At 42.1% G+C, this 23,719-nt stretch overlaps 1 protein-coding gene across 1 annotated transcript in view; it reads right to left on the bottom strand.

The window, feature by feature from the left end:
• Positions 1-23,719, bottom strand: part of LOC121648229 (plasma membrane calcium-transporting ATPase 1-like) — a 42,328-nt gene continuing 18,609 nt past the window's right edge. The window contains exons 6-20 of the mRNA XM_041998240.1: positions 23,411-23,437; positions 15,762-15,908; positions 14,638-14,852; positions 14,279-14,521; positions 11,440-11,681; positions 11,115-11,352; positions 10,853-11,032; positions 10,657-10,744; positions 8,769-8,875; positions 8,458-8,649; positions 6,117-6,330; positions 5,760-5,971; positions 4,909-5,016; positions 4,531-4,719; positions 1-944 (exon numbers count right to left, since the gene is read on the bottom strand). Coding sequence (XP_041854174.1) covers positions 546-944; positions 4,531-4,719; positions 4,909-5,016; positions 5,760-5,971; positions 6,117-6,330; positions 8,458-8,649; positions 8,769-8,875; positions 10,657-10,744; positions 10,853-11,032; positions 11,115-11,352; positions 11,440-11,681; positions 14,279-14,521; positions 14,638-14,852; positions 15,762-15,908; positions 23,411-23,437 — 2,801 coding nt within the window. The 3' untranslated portion in view covers positions 1-545. The remainder of the gene's footprint in view (positions 945-4,530; positions 4,720-4,908; positions 5,017-5,759; positions 5,972-6,116; positions 6,331-8,457; positions 8,650-8,768; positions 8,876-10,656; positions 10,745-10,852; positions 11,033-11,114; positions 11,353-11,439; positions 11,682-14,278; positions 14,522-14,637; positions 14,853-15,761; positions 15,909-23,410; positions 23,438-23,719) is intronic.

Below are 23,719 nucleotides of genomic sequence, written 5' to 3'. Positions count from 1 at the left end.
TCCAACATTGAATTTTTACCTTAAATCTTTCTGTCTACAGACACACATCTCTGTAAGAAGAAAACTCCCTCTTATTAAAATTGGTTGACACTAAACATTTCACAGATCCTCAAAGTTAAAACACGAAATGAAGCTGAACTCATCACCGTCACATCACACCAGCTCGTCTGATGACGAACTGAAACGCTGTGGATTAAAATGAACTCCGACTACTTGATGAGAATATTTACACATCAGAAACTGGTTATGAATTAATCACCTCACAAACACGCTTCTCCTAAACAACAACTGAAGAGTTCATGTCTATTAACGAAGAAAACATCAGTCCGTGCGAGCTGCTGTCGCTCTGAACAAAAACCACAAACAAGTCTGGAAACATGTCGGCTGCCTGGATCCTGAAAAAAAACAGCTGGTGAACTCCGGATGAGAGCCAATCAGAAGAGTCTGTTTTAAAAATGTGTTTTCATTCCTTGTCTCCCTGTAGGACCAGAACCAGACGTGTGTGACCAGACTGCAGTAACAGGAAGTGGTCCCAGCGTGGGGCTTCAGAGCGAGGTCTCCAGACTGTGCAGGGGGCTTCCTGGACAGGGTGGCAGCCCTGCTGAGTTGGGTGGGATGAGCCCGGACCTGGAGCCGTCTTTGTGCAGCGGGATGATGCGGTCCATAGCGTTGTTGTTCTGGTTAGGGGAGGACGGGAGAGGTGGCAGGTTGGACAGGTTGGACAGGTTGGACAGCCCGGTCAGGGGCGGGGGGATGATGGAGTTTCTTTTGGTCGGGGGGTCGTCCTCGCCTTCATTTTCATCAATCAGGGGGATCTGAGGTTCTGAGTCTTCGATGCGGAACTCGGGGTGGTTCATGAAGTTGTGGATGGAGCTGCGAGATTCAGGCGTCTCCAGACCTTCGTAGGGGGAAACACTGTCTCTGAACGCGTTCACCACACGGATCTAAGAAACAAGACAGACGCCATCAACTCAGGACACATCAAAGAGTGTTTATGGAGAATTCTGGTGCTTTTCTACCTTCTGCCCAGGGAAAACTTAAAGTCCTCCTCCACTAAAAACATCTTAACTGAGGGCAGGATCTTGATAGAGATGAGTGATACCAACATTTTTCCTCTTAATACAATGCCACTAGTTCATGGTACTTAATCGATACCAGTGCAGATACTTTTTGCCCTCTAAATGAGAGTGCAATGTGCATTAAAATGCACTATGATAGTAATAAAGTAAAGTAAAGGACAAACACAGTATTCATTTGGCCCAAACATCATTACATTTGTTGTTGTAAACTAACAGGCCACCAATTTACTCCACTAATACGTCCATACAGTCACACACATTCATTTAATGCCCTGGTGCTTAGGTGTCATTGGACCACTGTTACAACGCGATCAGCGGAGCTTATCACGCAGTGCCCCGCGCTGCACTCGGTCTTTCTGATCACGAAATGATCCACCTGATCCCCGCGTACAGGCAGAGGCTGAAACTCTCCAAACCTGTGGTGAGGACAATAAAACAGTGGACCAGCGAGGCTGTGGAGGAGCTTCGCATGTGTTTGGAGACTACAGACTGGGACTCAATGAGGGCTGCCACGGACAGTTTGGATGAGTATACGGACACTGTGACCTCATATATCCACTTCTGCGAGGACAGCATTATACCATCACGCACCAGGGTAAGTTATAACAATGACAAACCCTGGTTTACTCCTAAACTCAAACAGCTGTGGCTAGAAAAGAGGGAGGCCTTCAGGAGTGGGAACAAAGACTGCTACAAAGAGGCTAAATACAGGTTTAGCAGGGAAGTGGACACTGCTAGATCACAGCACTCTGAGAATATGCGACAGGAAATCTCAGAGAACGACCCGGCCTCAGCGTGGAGAAGACTTGGGCAAATGACCAACTACAAGCCCAAAACCCCCCACTCCACTGACGACCTGCGAACAGCCAACCTCTTAAATGGATTCTACTGTCGCTTTGATGGACCATCAGGCAGCCCTCACACCTCCACCAGCCCCAGTCCCAACAACAACAAAGACTCTTACCCCCCCTCCTACCCCGCCTCAGAGGCGAATGCATCATCAAGGACTTCCACAACGCCCCCCTCCTTCCCCACCCCCACAACCTTTTCCATTGGGGAAGAGCAGGTGAAGAAGCAGATCGAACGTGTGAACCCCCGGAAAGCCCCCGGCCCAGACGATGTCTCTCCAGCCACCTTGAGACACTGTGCAAACGAGCTGGCCCCAGTGTTTACGGACATTTTCAGTGCCTCACTGGAGGCGTGTCACGTGCCGGACTGCTTCAAAAATTCCACTATAGTTCCTGTCCCCAAGAAGCCAAGGATCACTGGACTTAATGACTACAGACCTGTGGCACTGACCTCTGTGGTCATGAAGTCATTTGAGCGCCTGGTTCTGTCCCACCTCAAATCCCTCACGGCCCCCCTCCTGGATCCCCTGCAGTTGTCCTACAGAGCCAACAGGTCTGTAGACGACGCCATCAACATAGCCCTGCACTTCATCCTGCAGCATCTGGACTCACCGGGAACCTACGCCAGGATCCTGTTCGTGGACTTCAGCTCTGCCTTCAATACCATCCTCCCAGACCTCCTCCAAAACAAGCTGTCCCGGATGAACGTGCCTGATCCCATCTGCAGGTGGATCACTGACTTCCTGACGGACAGGAGGCAGCACGTGAGGCTGGGGAAGAACATCTCGGCCTCCCGGACCATCAGCACTGGCACCCCCCAAGGCTGTGTACTTTCTCCTATGCTCTTCTCCCTGTACACCAACTGCTGCACCTCGAGCCACCAGTCTGTCAAACTTATTAAGTTTGCGGACGACACCACCGTTATTGGACTCATCTCTGACGGGGATGAGTCTGCCTACAGGATGGAGGTTGAACGTCTGGTGTCCTGGTGCAGCCACAACAACCTGGAGCTGAATGCCCAGAAGACAGTGGAGATTATTGTGGACTTTAGGAAGCACACAGCCCCACTCCCCTCCATCATCCTGACTGACATCCCCATCACCACTGTGGACTCATTCCGCTTCCTGGGTACCACCATCACCCAGGACCTCAAGTGGGAGCCCACCATCACCTCTGTCATCAAGAAGGCCCAGCAGAGGATGTACTTCCTGAGGCAGTTGAAGAAATTCAACCTGCCAACAAAGACAATGGTGCAGTTCTACACAGCCATCATCGAGTCCATCCTCACTTCTTCCATCACCGTGTGGTACGCTGGAGCCACCACCAGGGACGTACAGAGGCTACAGCGTATCGTGCGCTCTGCTGAGAAGGTGATCGGCCGTACTCTCCCATCTCTCCAGAACCTGTACGCCTCCAGGACACTGGGCCGTGCGGGCCGGATCGCAGCCGACCCTTCTCATCCTGGTCATGGACTTTTTGAGCCACTCCCCTCAGGCAGGAGGCTACGGTCCATCCGGACCAGAACCTCTCGCCACAAGAAGAGTTTCTACCCCTCTGCTGTTGGACTCATGAACAAGAACTCTAGGCCATAAACGCTCTGTCTCAGTCACAGGACCTGTGCTTCATGCAAAAAGAGACAAACATACTAAAGTTACTTTACTGTCACTTTAGCATACTCCCTTCTGGATTATGCTCTAACTCCATACCCATCCTGTATATTTTGTAATTTTGTGTTAAAGTGTAGAGACTTTATTTTGTTTTTAAAATTTTTATTTTATATTTATTGCATGCTTAAACTTATATTGTTTTTATGTCTGCACCAAGTACCGCAGCATTTTCCTAATGATGTGAACCTGTTCACTCATATGGCAATAAAAACCTTTCTGATTCTGATTCTGATTAATGAGTGCCGAGAAATATATTAGACCAAAATCTTTGTAAATCAAAATAAACCTTTCGGTTAATTTAAGCAAAATTCTGGTGTTTACCTGTCGAGGGGAAACTTTGTCAGCTCAGACTTCTCCACCTTTCTAAAGATTCTCCAGCATTGATCCTCGTTTTATTCCGTTTTTGGTGGTTTGCTTTTTTAGCAGGATGCCGAGGCTTTTTAGGTTTTTCTGAAACTATTTCTGGTCGCTTCTTTTACCAGCTTCCATACCTGCAGGCTGCTGCTCTTTTACCCACATAAAATACCAAACGCTGCCTTGTTGTTATTAGGCAACCGTGGGGAGTCGCATATGATTGGTTAAGGAACCAGGAAGTAGGAAAGAGCAACACAGTGCACCCAAGTTATTCCGGCAGAGAACTCTTATTTTGAAGGAGAAAAACTTGACAAAGACGTTGTTGATGTAGGAGACAGATTGTTCATAGGGAAGCTTCCTTTTATCCCTCGCAGCAAATGAGAATCTTTTAAATTACTTTTACAGAAAAAAATCCTAATTATTCAGCCTTTAAATGTTTCATGGGAAGCTGAAGCTTATCTTTTTATTTTTCCTGCATCATAACAAATGAGCTAGAAAAGTTCTGGTACCACACAGTCAGACTTAGAGCTTCATGAATCACACCCTGGTGGGATTTTTTTTTTCCAGAAGATGAAAGCACACCTGTGTCTGGATGCGGTTGAGGCCGCGGCACCACAGCACTTGGCCCCTCCTCAGCTCCATCTCAGCGTGGTCAATCTCATCCTTGTCCTTCATCTCCTCCAACTCCTCCTCCGGGATCTCCTCCTGCTGCGTACCATGACCTGCAGTTTTCAGGAACTTGAGCCAACTAGTGGGGATGCTGGACACCAGCTGAGAGAGGACAGACATTACACATCAGTCAGAGACAACAGCATTACTTTGGCTTCATCAACACCTCCTTGACCTAAAAGCATTGTCTAATTATATAATAATAAAGAGGGCCATTATTTCTATAATTATAATTTTAGGTACATAGACCAAGTGTAATATACACAAAATATTTTTAAAAAAGAATCTCACTTGTCCCCACAGCAGACTTCCCAGACCCAGGAAGACACACCACAGCCACTGCTCGATGGTCAGACGTACACAGCTGAATGGTTTACCACCAAACTGCACGATCAACAGCTGCAGGAGCACAGGACAACGTCAAAGAAGGTCATTTTATCATTTCACATTCACAGTCTGACCTAGGGCTGGGTGATTAATCGATTAATTCAATTAATCGATAAATTCGATTAATCGAATGTTCCGTTTATGGCGATTTAGTTTTATGAAAATCTGTTTTTTTTTTTGTCCTCTATTGAATGCACCACAAATGCTCTCCTTGGGCTTCCATAGTTAGCGGGCTCAGCCCTCCCTCCTCACCAGAACGGTGTTGGTTTGAGAGCACTAACAGACACACACGTCTGCAATTTAGCTGCGCATACAACCACACTGAGAAACGCAGCTCTCTTCGAGATGAAGAAGACAACTTCAGCCTACAAATTCTCGTTAAGAGACGACTAACATCAGGGGATTTATTTCCACAGTGGACACCTATGTTAAATATCCAGATGAAGAGAGATCACTGATGCAGTTGTGTTGCATATGTATGAAAGATAGGAAGCCATTTATACGGTGGAAACGTTATGAGGTTATTTACTTTATTTGTTGTCATTCATTTATATAATTTAATTCATTAATAAAAAAAAACACATTTTGCATGCAAAAGCTTTAAGTTTAATATTGTTTTAAATAAATTTAATATGTTTTTAAGTATGAAAATTAAGAAATTAAAATCAGAAATGAGATTTGCTTTGAAAAAGTCTGAGATTTTATTTTTAGGCCACATGGCTCAGCCCTACTCTGACATGGTGCTGAAGCATCACCTGCACAACAAAGGTTCCCAGGATGATGGAGCAGAAAATAGGGTTTTTAAAAACACCCTCGAAGACGTTCCTTTCCCCGTGGATCTTGCGGGCATTGAGCTCGTTGAAAATCTGTATGAGGACAAACGTGTTGAACACGATGGTGTAGTGCTCGGAGGGAGGAGCGTGGAGGGGAGCATTCCTGCCACAATCGATATCAAACAGCTTCTCACCTGTTAGGGGTGGGCAAAGGTTACTGAGAATGGAAAACTCCATTTGTCTTACAAGCTGGTATCATGGGCTTTATTTAAAGTCTAGTCTGTCTTTTCTGTGTAAAGATTGTGTTTCAGGTCTAGAAGCTGTGGAGCTTTCACTAACCAGCAAAGAGCAAGGTGAAGATTACGGTCAGCTGGTAGATGGCGTGTCCCAGAATGTTCTTCATCATGGTGCGCGAGATGAGCGGCTTCTTGCGTCCGTACGGATTTCTGAGCAGCAGCGACTCTGTTGGTGGTTCAGTAGCAAGAGCCAGTGAAGCGAAGGTGTCCATGATGAGGTTGACCCATAACATCTGCACAGCTTTTAGAGGAGAGTCCTGGAAACACAAACACACACACACACACACACACAACAATTAGTTTCAGTCAGAAAAGTGGCTTTTAATGTGATTCATAGATTCATAGAGCCTGAGGAATCTCCAGAAAGTAAGGACTTCTGTTTCGTATGTTTAATTTTTTTAACACATAGCAAAATAACAATGGACCTCATTCACCATATCATCAGATAAATATTCTTAAAATTCTTCTGAAGTCTCCACCAGATTCACAAACATCTGCATAGGCTGTGAAATTGTTCATATCTTTCCCATTGGCCAATATCAGTCTCTCTTTAGGTTAAAAGAACATGCCAGCTGACTATACTTTGCAGGTAAATGCCCAAAAGTGGCAAAAGAAAAGTTACTGAGACTGAACAGCCATGTGCATAGACAGCAGAGGTGAGACGGAGAGGAGGAAAAATAGGCAGAATACCAAAAGAATTATTAAGATGTGCACTGAAACCCGTTTATCCTCATTTTTAAGGGATAACTTCAGCAGTTTTATGTGCAAATGAGTAATTAATTACTCCCAAACTTGGACAGCGGCCTGCAGTCTGGTCCCATGAGCAACTGAGGATGTGTAAAATAATTTTTATCTCTCTTTACATACTGAACCTTCTACGGTTAGAGCAAATTCCCCACTGCTGTCCAAACACATCCAGCATCCTCTTAAGATGCGGTACACCAATGGAACATGTGGTGAATCTGAATAAATGAAAACTCCTGGTGAGTGTGAAGGTTGATCATTAATGTTATTAATCTCCATCTCTTTATAAAAACTGATACTTATAATGAAAAAAATAAAAAGTAGTAAATTTTAGGTTTTAAAGATGATCAGCAGGTCGATCCGGGAGTCACAGGTGACTGGGACATTTATTGAGTGATATTCTTGTGGTTGAGGACGATCCCATGTGGTGGGTCTCATATCAACAATGATGAGACCACTACAGATAAGAGGTCCAGAGTCTCACAGAATGCTGGTCCAGGAACAATCTGGTTCTTATGAACAAGACCAGGGAGGTCCTAGTGGATTCCAGGAGGTCCAGGAAGACTGAGCATGCTCCTCTCTGCATCCACGGAGAGGCAGAGGAACGAGTGGACAGCATGAAGCTCCTGGACATCCACATTTCCTCTGACCTCTCCTGGACTGAACACTCCCACTGATGTTTGTCAATTACAAAGAAAAGTTATTCTAAAAATCTAAAAAAAAATGACTGTATTATTATATTTTAACAAATGCTTATCTTGTACCTGCCTCTTCCTCCTCTGTTTGCTTCTCTAGATGGAAAACTCAGATGCAAACAGGAGAGTCATGTGGAGGAATCAGTGACTCACCACTGTGTGCCAAACTCAGACAGAAAATTATTGACCAGTTAGAGAATAGAAAAACTCAGTGCAACACTGCAGCAAACTTAGATCTCTCAGCATCTACAGTATAGAAGAAGACTGAAAAGATTCAGGGAGTCCAAACCTACCAATATATATATATATATATATATATATATATATATATATATATATATATATATCCACACACTTTGTAGTCCCTTGAAAAACATTGTTATTTAACAGTGTCTGCAGAGCTTTTTAAAATGTTACCTGGAAATGAACAACTATCCATAGGAAGGCCATTCTCTGGACATGACCATGTCCTCTGTCTGAAAAACGTGTTCTGTGGTCAGAGAGTTCACATATCAGCTGATTTTGGGTTAAAAAAAAAGATTAGGTTTGTGCAAAGATGAGAAAAAGCTTTTCAGGCCCTTCATGCTGCTATCAGAAACAGGTGCAAAAATCAGGGTCTCTGGTGGTTTGGAGCAGTGTAAGTGTCACTAGCATAGAGGCTTTGCATGTGTGTAAAGGTACAACCAATGGTAAGGCGTATTTCTGACTTTTGAAGAGCATAAGTGAGATCATTTCCCAGGAGGTTGGTGATTATTTTAACAGGCACTGCAGGCAATAATAAGATCTGGTATTGCCTCAAGAGCCACTGTCCTGCAGGTTTTAGATGTTTCCCTGGTCCAACACATTTTTCTGCCACTCCTTTGCCACCCCATGTAAAGTCTTCTACATGTGCCACCATCATAAACATGTCACCAATGCCTGATGCAGAAAGAGGAGATTTTCAACCTGGGTGATGCAGGCTCCAGTAAAGGCCACGGTGACGGCAACCACGTTGACAGTGAGCTGGAACTGCAGAAACTTTGAGATGCTGTCATAGACATTTCTGCCCCACATAACAGCCTTGACAATGCTGGTGAAATTGTCATCTGTCAAGATAATGTCAGACGCCTCCTTCGCTACATCCGTCCCTGCGATGCCCTGTAGATTACAGAGTATAGCTGAGCTTTCATAAACTGACACAATTCTTCCTGCTTTAAAGTTATATAAAAATACCAAATGTCACTAAGTGCATTTGATTACACAGTCTCAGTGGTTACCATGGCAAAGCCAACATCTGCTTTCTTGAGGGCGGGACCATCATTTGTTCCATCTCCAGTTACAGCGACAACCTGCCTCTGCTCCAGCACTGTGCTGTCAATGATACCTGAAAACATAATGGATAAACATGCAGATGAGACAATAAAAATACCTTGAAACAGACACACACATACATACATACACACACACACACACATGCACACACACAGACACACTCAATGTGTGTATATATATACTGTATATATATATATATATATATATATATATATATATATGGATTTTATGGATGACTGAATCAAATATTAGACAGAGAAGTTAATATTATAAACTCAAGCTCTAGTAATGTCATTTTAAACATATCCAAACAGTGGACAAAGAAATAGAAAATTTCCCTGGCCCAAAATAAACAGACCTAAAGTGAAAGTGTACATTAATTAACAGCCCCAGCTGTTCTCTAATTAAGCACGTACAACAAGTTACAGTACTTTTAACCTTTTAAATGTTTTTATCCACATTTTTCATTAGCCTGTGGGGTCAGCCAGTTTCATTTTCTGGTCATGAAGCAGAGGTGAACATCTGCTCTGACTGCAGCTGTGAGCGCTAATGAACGGGGAGGGGCCTGGGGAAGCATTGCTTATTGATAAGAATTAAACATGCTTTCATGTTAGTTTCCAAAAGTCTTCAATAACACCAGAAAAAGTTTCTAAATTGCCGCCAGTCGCATTTTTGAAATTGAGTGACTAGATCTGGTCTGAAAACTCGCATCAAAGTTGCTAATTTGGCAACACTGATTTGGCCGAGCTCTGACGTGTGTTTCAATTGGTTATAAAATGCAAAGTGTGATTAAATGATGAGGATATATCCTCTAAAACACTGTGTAAATGATGAATTCAACATTCATGCAAAAAAGGACACCAGTAGGATTTAAGTAAACTAAACACAAAATTTAACATAATGGTGATTTTTCACTTTCAACAAACCTGCTCTCATAAACTTAATAAAAACCAGTGTTTCCTCATACATTATATTGGAGTGGGTCCGTTACCAACCCCCACCACCACTAGAAGATCAAGTGTTTTATTATTTTCTATAATTACTCAATTAAAAAAAAATTTTTCATTCAGTTACTTTAGTTCAAATATTATCTTACCTTATTATTTAGGTTATTTCTATTTTGCACCAGATCACACCTAAAGTAATCTAAGGTCCCTTTCCTCTAGAACAGGTTTATAATTTATCCTTTCATTATAAAAACTAAATCTTATTTATCTTTCTCATGTTGACGTGTAATTATGTCGTGTCATGCCTCTACATGCTGTGCCGCAGTCTCCTCATCATTGCTGTCATTTTTGAGGCGAATTACTGCTTAAAATAGACGTCTCACATTCAGCAGCTACCTCCTAACGCTCATAAAGCAGTTTGCTAGCTACCTGCATACTCGTCTCCATGCTTTTCCCTGTCTCTGCTGAAACAATGTTCACCGGAGAGTTTTCTGGATGGACGGGGGAGGGCGCTGTCTGTTTGCTATGCCTGGCCCTTGTTTTACAATGGCTGCGTGTGCAGCACGTTACAGCTGCGCTGCGGCCTCCACTGCGGCTATTTTAGTTAATGGTTTGTTTTATAACAAAACCATGGCGCAGCCATAACGTGCGCACCTGCACCCGGAGTAAAGGAGGGGTAAGAGAAGATGTGCTGCATGCGGTGAGCTTCACTCCGACCAGCAGAGTGCTATGAAGAACATCCCATGTAGATGGCTTAAAGCGTTGCTGTGATAGTTTATACGTGAAGTTCGCAAAACAGCCATTGTATAAACCGTACATAAAACGTCTTGAGATACATCGAGTAAACTCAGTATCACCCAGTCCTAAAACATAAGGCATGTCTGACCTTTGACTAAAGTGTGTTTGTCTGTTGGAGACGATCGGGCGAGAACTCTCAGCTTGGGCCAGATCTTATCGATGCGCTCCTGTTCAATCTGAAGACAAAGTGAGATGATATGACAGTTTAGTTGCAACACATCACAGTGATGGCAGAGTGTAGAATTTTATCTGCATCAAATCCTTTCTGCCTCCATTTTTCTGACCTCTCCCATCTCATTGTGGATCAGTCGGTTGAACTCTTTGCCCTCGATACACAGGAAGTCATCTCCAGGATGTAAGATGCCACATTTGGTAGCGATGGCTCGAGCAGTGTTGATGTTGTCTCCAGTCACCATGCGGACGGTGATTCCAGCTCGCTGGCACTTTCTAATGGCTTCCGGTACCTGGTGGGAACAAATATAGGAAGGTACGCTGAGGTTTATGAAGCGCTCTGGGAGGATGGAAGAACTCAGCAGAAGAACATACCTCAAGTCGCACAGGGTCCTCAATGCCAACCACAGCGATGCATGTGAGTCCTGTGAGAATTTCAGTCTCATTATCCCAGTCCGGCTCTCCTTCAGAGGCAGGAAAATCTCGGTAGGCAAGGCAAATGGTCCTCAGCCCCTCCGATGCCATCTGCTCAACCACGGTCTTCACCAAGTCATCTCGATCCTTAGATTTGAAGACTTTGACCTCACCACTGGCCGTCATGATCTTACAGCATCTGGAACCATAAAACAAAGTCATGTGACGATCACCTTACGGAACACACACTGAAACACAGCAGACTGAGCAGAAACAATGAACCTACTTCTTGAGCAGAATCTCAGAGGCCCCTTTGCTGAACATCCGGTAGCTGCCATCATGGTTCTTCAGCACAGTGCTCATGGACTTCCTCACAGAGTTGAAGGTGTAGACCTTGAAGAGTTTCTCCTCTGGGATGTCATTACGGATGGTCTGATAATCTCGGTTCAGGTCGAGGCTGAAACCCAGTAAGGCACATTCCGTCTTGTTTCCCACCTGGCGAGGCAGCCCGCCATCTCTCTCTGGAGGCTGCAGGAAGGATATTTTAGTTGAGTTGTATTCAGTCCTCTAAAACAGAGGTGTCAAACTCATTTTAGTTTAGGGGGCCAGACCAGTAAGATAACAGCATAACAACTCCAACCTTTTCTTTTTGTTTTAGTATGAAAAGTATAAATTTAAGAAAATTTGGTATGAACGGCTTGAAACTTTTAGTGAAAAATATATGCATTTGCAAAAATATTTTCCCTCAGTGTATCATTGACACATGGATTCAATGTACAGATCAAAACGGACCTACAAAATCTTAAACCTTTGTATCTGGTATCTGAAATAGAAAATTACAGTATTTCAGTTTATAACTAGAGTAAAAGTTCTATTACACCTGAACTGACTCACCGCATCATACGAACTGAAGTCAGATCTATTTTTAACAAAAGATTTAACATGTATTTTTTTATATAAGAAAATTGTTGGAAGAAATAAAGTTGCTTAGGTGGTGCTCCCATGACCTCGATTTTATTCCACTTAAATTAGATTCAAATGACAAGAAATGGGCTGAAAATGGTCTTTTGTCCTGCAATTATTTTCTTTTTACTTTGAGACGTGTGACTGTGAGATGTTTAAAAGACTATACGGGTTAGCAAATAGAGATTTCTTTTAGGTTTCTTGGGTTATTTTTAAGATGGAAAAAATCACTTTCTGTTAGATTACAAGAAGGTAAATTTGATGAAATTTGAGAGAGATGGAGAAGGCACATTTCCTTGAAATGGCTGTCCTTTATTTAAAACTTATATTTTTGTCATTAATGGTTTCTTTTGCAAGCGTGTATACACAAATATAGGTGTATGCGTTTATGTATGTACAATATATATATATATATATATATATATATATATATATATATATATATATATATATATATGTATATATAAATGTAAGTGTAAAATAGAACATCCCTCATGCTTTCTTTTTCTTTTCTTAGCTTGTGTGTGTGTGTGTGCATGTGTGTGTGTGTGTGTTTTGCTTGTTTTTTTATTGTATATGTTTAATAGATGGTTCAAGGCAATCATTGGCCTGCAACATCCCAAAGCTGAGACACCACTATCACACCTTCCTTTTTTTTTTCTTCTTCTTTTTTTTTCCAGGATGCTGTGTCATTTTACAACAAGCAGCATTTCATGTTACGGCAGTGTGTCAGGCGCCTAACACATATATCAATACAATGGCCATTTTGAATGTGCACAGAAACAAAGGCGGACGTTATGGGATGAAGCGAGGAAAAGACAGAGTAGGTGGCAGTGCAAAAAACACAAGACTCAATATCAGACTGACTTTGATGAGAGTTCAAAGAAAAGAAACAGGGTGAAGATGGATGATGAATCAGATGTCATTAATGGGAAACTCGCCAAGAAAAGTTCACTTGTGCAGCTTTAAAGGTTTTTTCTCATGATGCCAAAAAAGAGGAAGAGTTTCAGTTGGATATAAAAATTTAGCATTATTGATGTTGAGTTTAGCTAAATTTAAAATAAAATAATTATGCCATAATATGTTGGGCTTGGTTTTTTTATGTTTGGTTTAGTTCTTGTTACCAGCAGGCTGCAGACACAGCACCCACAGGGCCTCTTCTTCATCTTTGAGGACTTCAATACGCCTCCCCATCATCTGTTTTGCCTAAATACACACAGTACATCACCTATCCCACCAGAGACAATGAAATACTGGACCTGTTTTATGCCAACACCAAGGAGGCATATTCTGCATCCCCCCTCCTCCTCAAGGGAGAGCTGATCACCATATTATACATCTCCAGCCTGCATATAAACCTGTTGTACACAGGCAGGCTTATTCTTATTCTTTTTATTCTGCAGTCACACTCATTACTGCACATGCTTGTACAGTCAATGTGTTGTTGTGCAGGTTTAAAACCAATAGCTACAGTCATCTTTTCACAGTCTTAATGATGGTGCTGTTATTTGTGTTGTTATTCATGTTTTTCTCAGTCTTGTATTCTTATAGTTGCTCCCAATGATTGTCTGCTTTGTATTCTTACAGATGTCATTGCAGCTGATTTTCTGTTTTGGTTGTGCAGTTGTTGTATTTCTATCTCCTTTTTCTTGTCCTCACACTCCCCTTTAACCTTGTTTTCTCATGTCAGGTACAGGATATAAATGTAACTTAGCAAAATCCAAAATAAAGATGAATAATCTAGCATTAATAGGAGCCTTAAATCCTCCATTAAGCTTCCCTTGGCAAAGCAAATTTGTTCAGCACAGGCAGACAGACCATGTTTCTGTTGTCATTATGGCCAACAAGTAAAAATAAAATAAATAAAAAAAAAAAAAAAAAAAAAAAAAAAAATCAAGGATAAAGCAGGAAAATAAGTCAGACTTGTTGATATGTGGTGACATCTTAGCAGAGAGTTGACAGAGCGTTAGCTGATGATAAATGCTTGTTGCTTTTTTAAAACTCTTTAAAACTGTTTGTTTGCTTTGTACTCTGGTCCATGGGGTCAGTCCAAGAGTCAGTCTTCAGATGAGTCCTGAGCTGCCAAGGCAGTGCTCCAAACCAACCTGCTAAATGATTAACTCACAGAGCTTCCTGAATGAAGAGCTACTTTTAAAGCTCACCATAATCTTGGTAGTGTAGGCGCAGTTGACTCCTATGCCTAGAATGAGCAGGTCCAGGATCTTGGCAGGGATGAGGTCCGGCTCTGGCACCTTTTTGTAGTGTCGTCCAGCGATGTAGGCCTGCACCACCGTCATGCGGTTCATGGTTAGTGTTCCCGTCTTATCAGAGCAGATGGCTGTGGCATTGCCCATTGTCTCACAGGCATCCAGGTGGCGTACCAGGTTGTTGTCCTTCATCATTTTCTGGAAACATCAAAGTGTGATGCTTGAGTTGCTGTATGATCGAAGGTGGTCTGATCTATTGGACACTAAGATCCAAGATGTCCAGAGCTAGTACACAAAGCTATGCAAGAACAAACCTTGACTGAGTATGCTAAGGAGATGGTGACAGCCAGAGGGAGACCTTCAGGCACAGCTACCACCAGCACTGTCACACCGATGATGAAGAACTTGACCATGAACTGAATGTAGACAGGTACACACTCTGCAGTCCAGGGAAGCCCCTGAATCCAGAAGGTATCAATCAGGAAGCGAGTAATGAGGATGATAACGGTGAGAGTCGACATGAACAGACCTGGAAACAAATAAAAAATTGGTTTTATATCATGAATTCAGATGTAGTTAAAAGCAGAGAGATGCTCCAGACCTGCATTTGTGGATTTATTTTTACACAGAGCCCTGTGCAGTGCATCATAGATATGCTGAAAAGCATCACCTCACCTTTGAAACCCCTGACCATCAGGGGTTAGTGTAGTTATACAGTTAATAAGCTTTATTTTGTAGTTGGTGTAAATCATACCAGTCTTAATTAAGTAAAAAATTTTAATGCAATTAATTACATAAATTAGTCACCACCGTCAACGTGTTATATTTGACAGCCCTAATATATACATACACACATATATCACACACACACACGTGTGTGTGTGTGTGTGTGTGTGTGCGTGTGTGTGTATGTGTGTGTGTGTGTGTGTGTGTGTGTGCATGAAAGGGTTCATATTTAGAATGATGTATGACTTTGGTCCATTGAACTGGTATTTAAAAGTGTTTTACCATAAAGTGATGCAACAGGTCTCAGAAACTGTCAAGTACATAGTGTTAAAAGGTTAAGTAGAGCAAAACACACAATCTTCCCCAACAAAATAGCTTAAAACCATAGTTGCCTGTTCCTCAACTTACATCATCAAAGAAAACCCTATGCACATACACTGGACGACAGGCACAGTAGCCTGCAACAAGAATTGATAAAACCAGCATTAATCTTTATGACGAAAATGGTATAAAACTGAATTTTTAATGTGCATTACCATTTTTATTTACATATTCAATGATATATTTTTAATTTTCTTTTTTTATATTTTGTTAAGATATCTTGACATTTAGGCTGGCTCTACACAGAGGTCCACAGTCATATGTGGCTTTCACTCAGCATGAAATTCCCACTTACACTCCAATAATCAGCTCTCAGATTCTCTTTTGGTACCTGCTTTGCCGATTTGCACAGCCAGCTTGGTCAGCTTCCCCTGGAGGACAGATTTCTCCTTCTTTGGTAGGTTTTTCTTCTTCTTCTCTGCATCTTCATCCTCATTAAGCGGCTGCATTTCCACAGTGGCTCCATCTTTGTTTTTCCCTAAACAAACAAAGAAATTCAATTAAGCTAACTAAAAATCCAGAACAACATTGCAAACAGGTTTGAATTTCTTTCTCTAGTTTTCCTTTACTTCCTATATTAAATAGGGTAGAGAATAGGTAGTGTATCTACATATTTAGAAAATACGTATAAGTCCTTATCCAAGTTACTGAAAGCAAACTGTTGACATGCACAATCTATAACCAGGATATGTTAAACTGTACTCAGAAATGGACCTTTCAGAGTTAAAAATCATGACGTGTGAACTGAGTGTAATAAGGATTAATGGTCATTAATACTGGCTGAACAGTTAATCAGAATGACACTTGAATCAGTGGAGAGCCGGGCCACCGCACTGTGTCAACAGGTAGGTGGTCTAATCCCAGAGTGCTTTTATCTCCAAGCTAACTTGCTAAAAATCCAGCTACCTGACCACACTGCACTATCCACACCCCTCTTCCCACCAGAGTATCATTCACAGCACTGCCAGCAGAAACAAATTATTCTGCTTTGTGACAATAAGTGAGGGTATCTGCAGGTGTGTGTGTGAGCTCGCTGATCCCATCTCTGTAATGAGGTTATTAGTGGACAGGCAGGCTGCAGCAGCAGGCAGGAGAAGAAAGCAGCTGCCAAGCTTAAGGCTGATAATCTGCTTGGTCCTAATCACCATCAACAGAGTCAGGAGCACCTGCTGCTGACCACAGGGACACACTTTGTGGGACACTTTGTAGAAGTGAGCTCGCAGCAAAAACATGAACCATATCAGGAGTGTAATCAGAACAAGCACTTGTTAAATGAGTCATAAGAATATGATGTTTTGATTGACAGAAGTGATCACCCACCAACCAGCACATACTGGCTCATAAGACACTTAATTGCAACATCAAAAATGATCACCAAGCTCCCGACAACAAGAGCTAATTTATTCTGAAAGGCTGGAAGGTTGTATGTATTTTGTTTTTTACAGGTAACACCTGAAACTAATGCTGCTGTGATATACGACAATGTTATGCTGAAACAATCAAAGCCATCCTCTAAATTCAGTAGAAATCAGTAAAAAAAACGGTAATATACATGAATCATACAAATTACTCTTACCATGTCCAATGATGCATCTGATAACTGGTAACAAGTCTGCACCACCCACCCCCCTAACATGGCATCCATGATTTTCTGTTTTTAATTACTTTTGTAATTATTTTTCCTAATGCTGTGGTAACATTTTGATTTATTCTTCATCTATTTATTCAGTTTACAACGCATTCTTATTTTTTTTTTTCCTGATTTTTACATAAGCTTTAATTGCATTTATTTATTTTCCCAATAGATTTGATTTTAATAATTTTTTTTACAGTGTATCCATGATTTCCCTTTTTATTATTTTCCCCCAATGTTTACAATGTTTACAATTCACATTTTTTTGCAGATGACATAACATTAAAAAAACACACATCTCTTACTGGCTGCACTAATTCTTTGTTGGTGTTCGTCTCCTTTTCTCGTATTGAAGTTAGTTTGAGTTGACAAACCAGCAGCTAATCTGCGCGTTACTGTGAACTACTGGTCTGAAGAGGGGAGCAGAAGTTTGTTAGCGGCTAAATAAATTCAGTTATAACTCCTACAAGAAAAAGACCGGTAGATGTTTCACCGTTGTAGAGACGATGAAAAATTCACTCGTACTGTCTCACATTTTAATTGCAAATGCGACTGTTTGGTTGCAGTCTGGAGCCCTGGCCCCAGTATGTTTTTGTCCCCCATAACCCCCCCGCCAGAGCAGCTAAAGGGAGGGCGCCCAGCCCCTCCTGTACCACCAGGCCAGCTTCATGTTTCGGATGTATGATGTGTGGAGGGTCCAGGCTGCCTGGATAACGGCAATCATGATTTTTTCCAGGACCAGCTGGACCCCTGTTTATTAGAAGGTTCAAAAATATCTACTGTTTGGTAACAGAAGGAGAAAAGTAGCTCGGTCAGAACACAGAGAGCTGCTTTCTAAAAGGTTTCTAAGTAGAGTTAACATACCCTGTGAGCCACAGCGTGCCCCCAAACATAGGGTAAACAATTCCAAACCCATTAAGTTAGCTTTATTAAATGTTAGGTCATTAGCAGGGAAAACATTTTTAATTAATGATTTTATAACTGAACATAACCTTGATTTTACGTTTTTAACAGAAACTTAGTTAAACCAAGATAACAGTGCAGCTGCTCTTATTGAATCAACCCTCCCAGCTTTAGTTTTATCAGTGAGGTCAGACTGAACAGGAGAGGAGGAGGAGTAGCAGTTTTATTTAATGAATCATTTCAATGTAAGCAGTTATCTTTTGGAAACTTTACTTTTTTGAATATGTGGCTCTTCAAGTAAAAGCTAATCTCAGATCAATATTTCTGGATATTTACCGGGCACCAGGACACTGTGCAGAATTTTATGAAGAGTTTAGTGAACTGCTGCTACAATCTGTTTAGATTCTGGCTGTGTAATTATTGTTGGTGATTTTAACATCCATGTAGACAACCCTCTGGACAGAGGGACTAAAGACCTGAGGAACAGTTTGGACAACTTTGGGCTGACTCAGCATATAACAGAGCCCACACACATTAAAGGACACACTCTAGATTTACTGATTTCTAAGGGTTTGGGTGTTTCCAAGGGTACTGTGTGTGACGTGGGCCTGTCTGATCATTACTGTGTTTTCTTTGAGTGTACAGTTCCTGTTCACACAAATGTCTCAATGGAGGTGATCACTAAATGGTGTATAGCTGAAAACACAAGTAATATGTTAAACCAGGCCTTCTCTTTAACACCTGCCCTATCAGGGGCTTCAGCCAATGAGATTGCCACTAATTTTAATGCTAAAATGTTAAGTAATATGGATGCTATTGCTTCTATTAAGGTGAAGGTTGTGTCTTGAAAGAAAGTCTCCATGGAGAAATTCCACACTGGTGAAAAATGGAAAAAGGGAGTGTCGGAAAGCTGAGCGCAGATGGAGCAAAACAAATCTACAGGTTCATTATGACATGTATAAAAAGAAACTTCACTCTTATAACTTACAACTGAGGAATGCAAGAAAGTCCTATTCATCTGACATTATTAAGCAAAAACTTTCATAAAGCTCGGGTCTTATTCGCTATTATTGACAATTTATTGTTAACAAACCCTCTTGTGTCAGTAGCACCTGAACTTTGTTAATCAGTCACTAATCTTTGCGACTAAAGTGTGAGACAGTACGAGTGAATTTTTTTGATCGTCTCTACAATGGCGGCCGATACATCTACCGGCCTTTTTCTTGTAGGAGTTATAACTGAATGCTTTTATGTTTTGTGTAAAGCACTTTGAATAGTCTTGTACATGAAATGTGCTATACAAATAAATTTGCCTTGCCTTACATCCCAAGCAGGGATTTGTCCTCCATGACGGTTCCTACATTTCATTCTCCTCCAGGTTTCATTGCCTGAGACATTCACTCAGTGCTTCATCCTTTGAGTCCATCTTTCTGATGTATTCATGGAGCTTGGATGTTTCATCTTGGATAGCGGCCCTGATGCTCACTAGTCCTAGGCCTCCCTCTTTGTGCTTAGTGTATAGTTCCAGGCACTGGATTTGGGGTGGAACCCTCCATGCATGGTGAACAGTTTCAGTGTTTTAATATCTGTGGTCTGAACTTCCTCCTTTGCCCAGCTTATTGTTCCAGCAGGGTGTAAGATCACCGGCCGGGCATAGCTGCTAATTACCTGATCTTGTTCTTGCCATTGAGCTGACTCCAGTTGGATACAGCAGGAAGATAGCTCATTGGTTCAGCAACAGCAGAGACACACAGAGCCTGTGGCGAGGGATACAGACCATCACAAACTACAAGCCCCCACTGCAGACCTGTGACAGCTCCACCTCTCTGCTAAATGAGCTAAGTGACCTCTTTGCTCATTTTGAGGCACACAACAGCACACCTGCAGAGACGTCTCCACCATCTCCTAGTGAACAGGTATTGATGCTGGTCATGTGCTGGGGAGCTCACGAATGTCTTCACGGACATCTTCAACATCTCGCTAAACCAGGCTGTTGTTCCCACACTAGCCCAGTGACGTGTGGTGAGGTTCATGGCTGGTGAGGCACTGATTTACAATTGTAAGAACTGAAAATAGCATCTTACTTCACAATTCATTCAACAGCATGCAACTACTTGTAATGCTTCATATTCCATCCGCATTCCTCTTTCAATTACACTCACACACCCACTGTTACCAACTCTTAGGTGAGAAAAGTAGCTACTGGCTGTCCTAAAAGTTTAAAGAAGTCATGTGAAAGGCAAAAATTGATGAAAAGACAACCTAAAACTGTTTAAAAAGGCTAAAGTAATAAAAATAAAACAAATTATTTGCTTAATATTTTTTTTTTTTTTAGTTTAATTTTTAAGTGTAGGTGTTTTCACAACACTTTTAACTTTCTGAATGTTTTCCTCCACACTCCTCATTAATAGACATTAATATCTGGTGGTAAGCCAGCACGGGATCATCCAGCAGCAGCTTTGTACGTTTCATTTTCAGCCTGGTCATGAAGCAGAGATCATCTCCTGCTCTGAATGCAGCTACTGCTGCTGCGGGAAGCCTCTTCTGATTGCTTTTAGACAGGTGAGGGACCTTCCACTCCTCATTGAGAAGAATAAACTACGTTCCTACACGTCAGTCTCCAAGAGTCTCAAACACTACCAGAAAAAGTCGCTATTTTGAAAAAAAAAGGTCGCTAAGTTGGCAACACACACCGTGTTGGTGTGTGAGTGTGCCCCCTTGAGGTGAGGCAGAGTACTGCCTGCCTCACCTGCTGACTTTTCTCTGCACTTTATTGTAGATCAGCAGGAATAATTCTCTCCCACACACATTAAAGACATTACACAGACTGTAGAGAGTCATGGTGTATAACAAATATTTCTGTAAAGTTCATATTGGTGATATGCTGAGGAACAGAAACTTGTCATGAACCCAGTTTGTACTGGATCACACAGTCACAGTTGAGGCACAGCTCGCCACTGCCTCACTCGAGGTTTCTGCCCTGGATTAGATCGGGAAATTAAATTCATGTCACTGTACTAGCCCTCACTCTCATTACTATGACATGCTTCTAATGGCTAGTCTTGAACCACATAAAGTCTATCCTCTAAACCTGCCCAGACCCCTTCCAGTTTGCATATCGGTCCAACCACTCAACTGATGATGCCATCTCCTCTGCCCTACACACGGCCCTCACACATCTGGACCCAAAAGACTCTTACATCAGCATGCTGTTCATTGACTTCAGTTCGGCATTTAACACATTCATCCCCCAACATCTCATTCTGAAACTGGACCAGCTGGGAATTAACACCTCACTGTGCAAATAGCTGCTGGACTCCCTGACCGGGAGACCACAGGCAGTTCAATTCAGCAGGAACACATCCAGCATCACCACACTGAACACGGGTCCCTCAAGGATGTGTGCTGAGCCCCCTCGTCTTCACTCTGCTGACCCACGACTGCCCACTGTCGCACAACTCCAACCTCCTCATCCAGCCTGCAGATGACACGACTGTGGCAGGTCTCATCAGAAACAACGATGAGACAGATTACAGGAGCGTGGTGCACTGCCTGGCCTTGTGGTGTCAACACAACAATCTCTCTCTGAATGTAGAGAGGACGAAGGAGATTGTCCTGGACCATCAACACCACATCACTGGCCAAGAAAGGCAACCGGCACCTCTACTTCCTCCAAAAACTGAGGAAAGCCTTGGCCTCCATCATTTGCACCGTCTACAGAGGCACCATTGAGCGTCCTGACCAGTAGCATCACTGTGTGGTACGGTGCCTGCACTGGGTCCTGCAGGAAGACCCTCTAATGCATTGTGAGACCAGCTGAGAGGATTGTCTGTGCCTCTCTCCCCTTCTTGCAAAACATCTACACCTCATGCCCCACCTATCAAGCCCTCTGCATCGCGAGACACCCCACCCACCAATGACATAGCTTCTTCAGCTTGCTGCCATCAGGAAGGAGACTGCAGAGCTTGGTCTGCCACAGCCTTGTTGCGTTTGCAGTGAAGGTGCTTAGTGTTGTTGATCTTGTACAGCTTCAGGCATTCCAGGATCATGTATGTGGCATTGAGTCAGAGACTTTCAGGTAATCAATCCAGGCAGTGCACAGGTCTGTCTGTCTGGTTTTGTAGTCTCAGGCGACAGTTCTGTCAACCAGCAGCTGGTGTCTGGCTCCTCTGGTACCTTTATTAATGCCTTTCTATGCTAATTATATACGCATTAAGAACTTAAGCATGGATCAGTTGGAACTGTTGTACATGTGCAATTAAAAGTTTAGAGAAAGTCAAATTCATTTTAATTGATATTTCATTCATATGAATATTTTAAATAATTTTTTTTCCTAATTATTTTTTCCAGACATAGAAAAACTGGAATATCCATATTTTTTAGTGAGCAGTAAATATATTTCCTTGATATAAGGGTTTGTTTCTATAAAGACAATAAAAGCAGGATGTTATAAAATACCATGTTTCTGCAGTCACCTGCAGTCTTCCTCAGAAACGTCTGCTCTGTGGTGGTGGTCTCTGGGGTAGGGAATCCCAGGTGTGAGAAAGCATGTATGCCCCCTCGTCCCATTTTATGGCATTGCTAGCCTGGTTCCTGACCTCGATTGCCTCCTTAATCAAACATTTTAATTTGTTTCCCTCAGATCTGACAAACCTTGCGCTGTCCCAGTCCATGATATGGTTGTTCCTCCTGCAAGGATCTGATATGTCTGATTTTAAATTTGTTCTGCCTTCTCTTTCTGTGTTATAATGAGTCGTCTGGCTTTTCCCTCTCACGTTCTTTTTGATGTTCTTTTTTCCTTATTTGAAGGTCCTCCCTGCCTCTCTGTAGGTTTTGTTGCAAGATCTACATAGTATCTCTTTTCATGTGTATTTTGTCTTTGGGATGAACCAGAAGCTGCCGTGGTTTTGTGGGCGGTTTTACAGCTATGTTGATTCCATGTTTCTTCATGATCCTTTGTATTGGTTCTGTTAATCCCCAGATGTATGGTGTGGCTACTTTGTTTATATTATTGTTTTCAGTTTGCATGTGTTTTGTCTTCCTTTCTTTTTGTTTCTTTTCTTTTCTTTTCTTTGGACTTGTTAATTTCCTTTGTTTGTGGTCCATTTTAGATATTGACAGAGTGAGAGTACGCGTTGAAAGTGTTTTTCCTCCTCTGGTCTATCGTCTTCTTTTATGATGGGGGCGTGGCCATCCCAGCGGATCTGACAGGTTTGCTGGGATGGCCACACCTCCGGAAAACAACTAGCTAATTATTGAAATAAGATAACAAAATTAAAATATTTGAGCTATATATACTTTCTGTTTGGTTTTTCTGAGTCTATGAGATTCTTTCAAGTCCCTCGACAACGCTCTCACCTACAGGAAGTAAGGTGAGAGCGTTGTTTAGAAGACAAATTCTTAAATATCATATTCATCATTTGTAACAGTAATATCCTGCTTACCTTTCTTCCCTTTGTCTTCTTTTTTACCTATAAAGAGAAAAAACTGCTATGAGAGACTCAAATTGAACAAAAAACTCAGTTTAATCAATTATGCAATCAGTTCAATCATTTTTTTAATCTTCCAGTTTTTCAATTCGCTCTATTGTTGGTCAGCTCCTCCAAAACTCTGCAGCACGCATCATTACACGGACTCCTACTACTCACCACATCACCCCCATCCTACAACAACTTCACTGGCTCCCCGTAAAACAAAGAATTAACTTCAGAATTCTCCTCGTTAGATTCAAAGCACTTCACTATCTGACCCAA

This window comes from Melanotaenia boesemani, chromosome 10, assembly GCF_017639745.1.
Source record: "Melanotaenia boesemani isolate fMelBoe1 chromosome 10, fMelBoe1.pri, whole genome shotgun sequence".
Lineage (NCBI taxonomy): Eukaryota > Metazoa > Chordata > Actinopteri > Atheriniformes > Melanotaeniidae > Melanotaenia > Melanotaenia boesemani.
The sequence above is the reverse complement of the archived record's forward strand: the minus strand, read 5'-3'. Positions and strand labels throughout refer to the sequence as shown.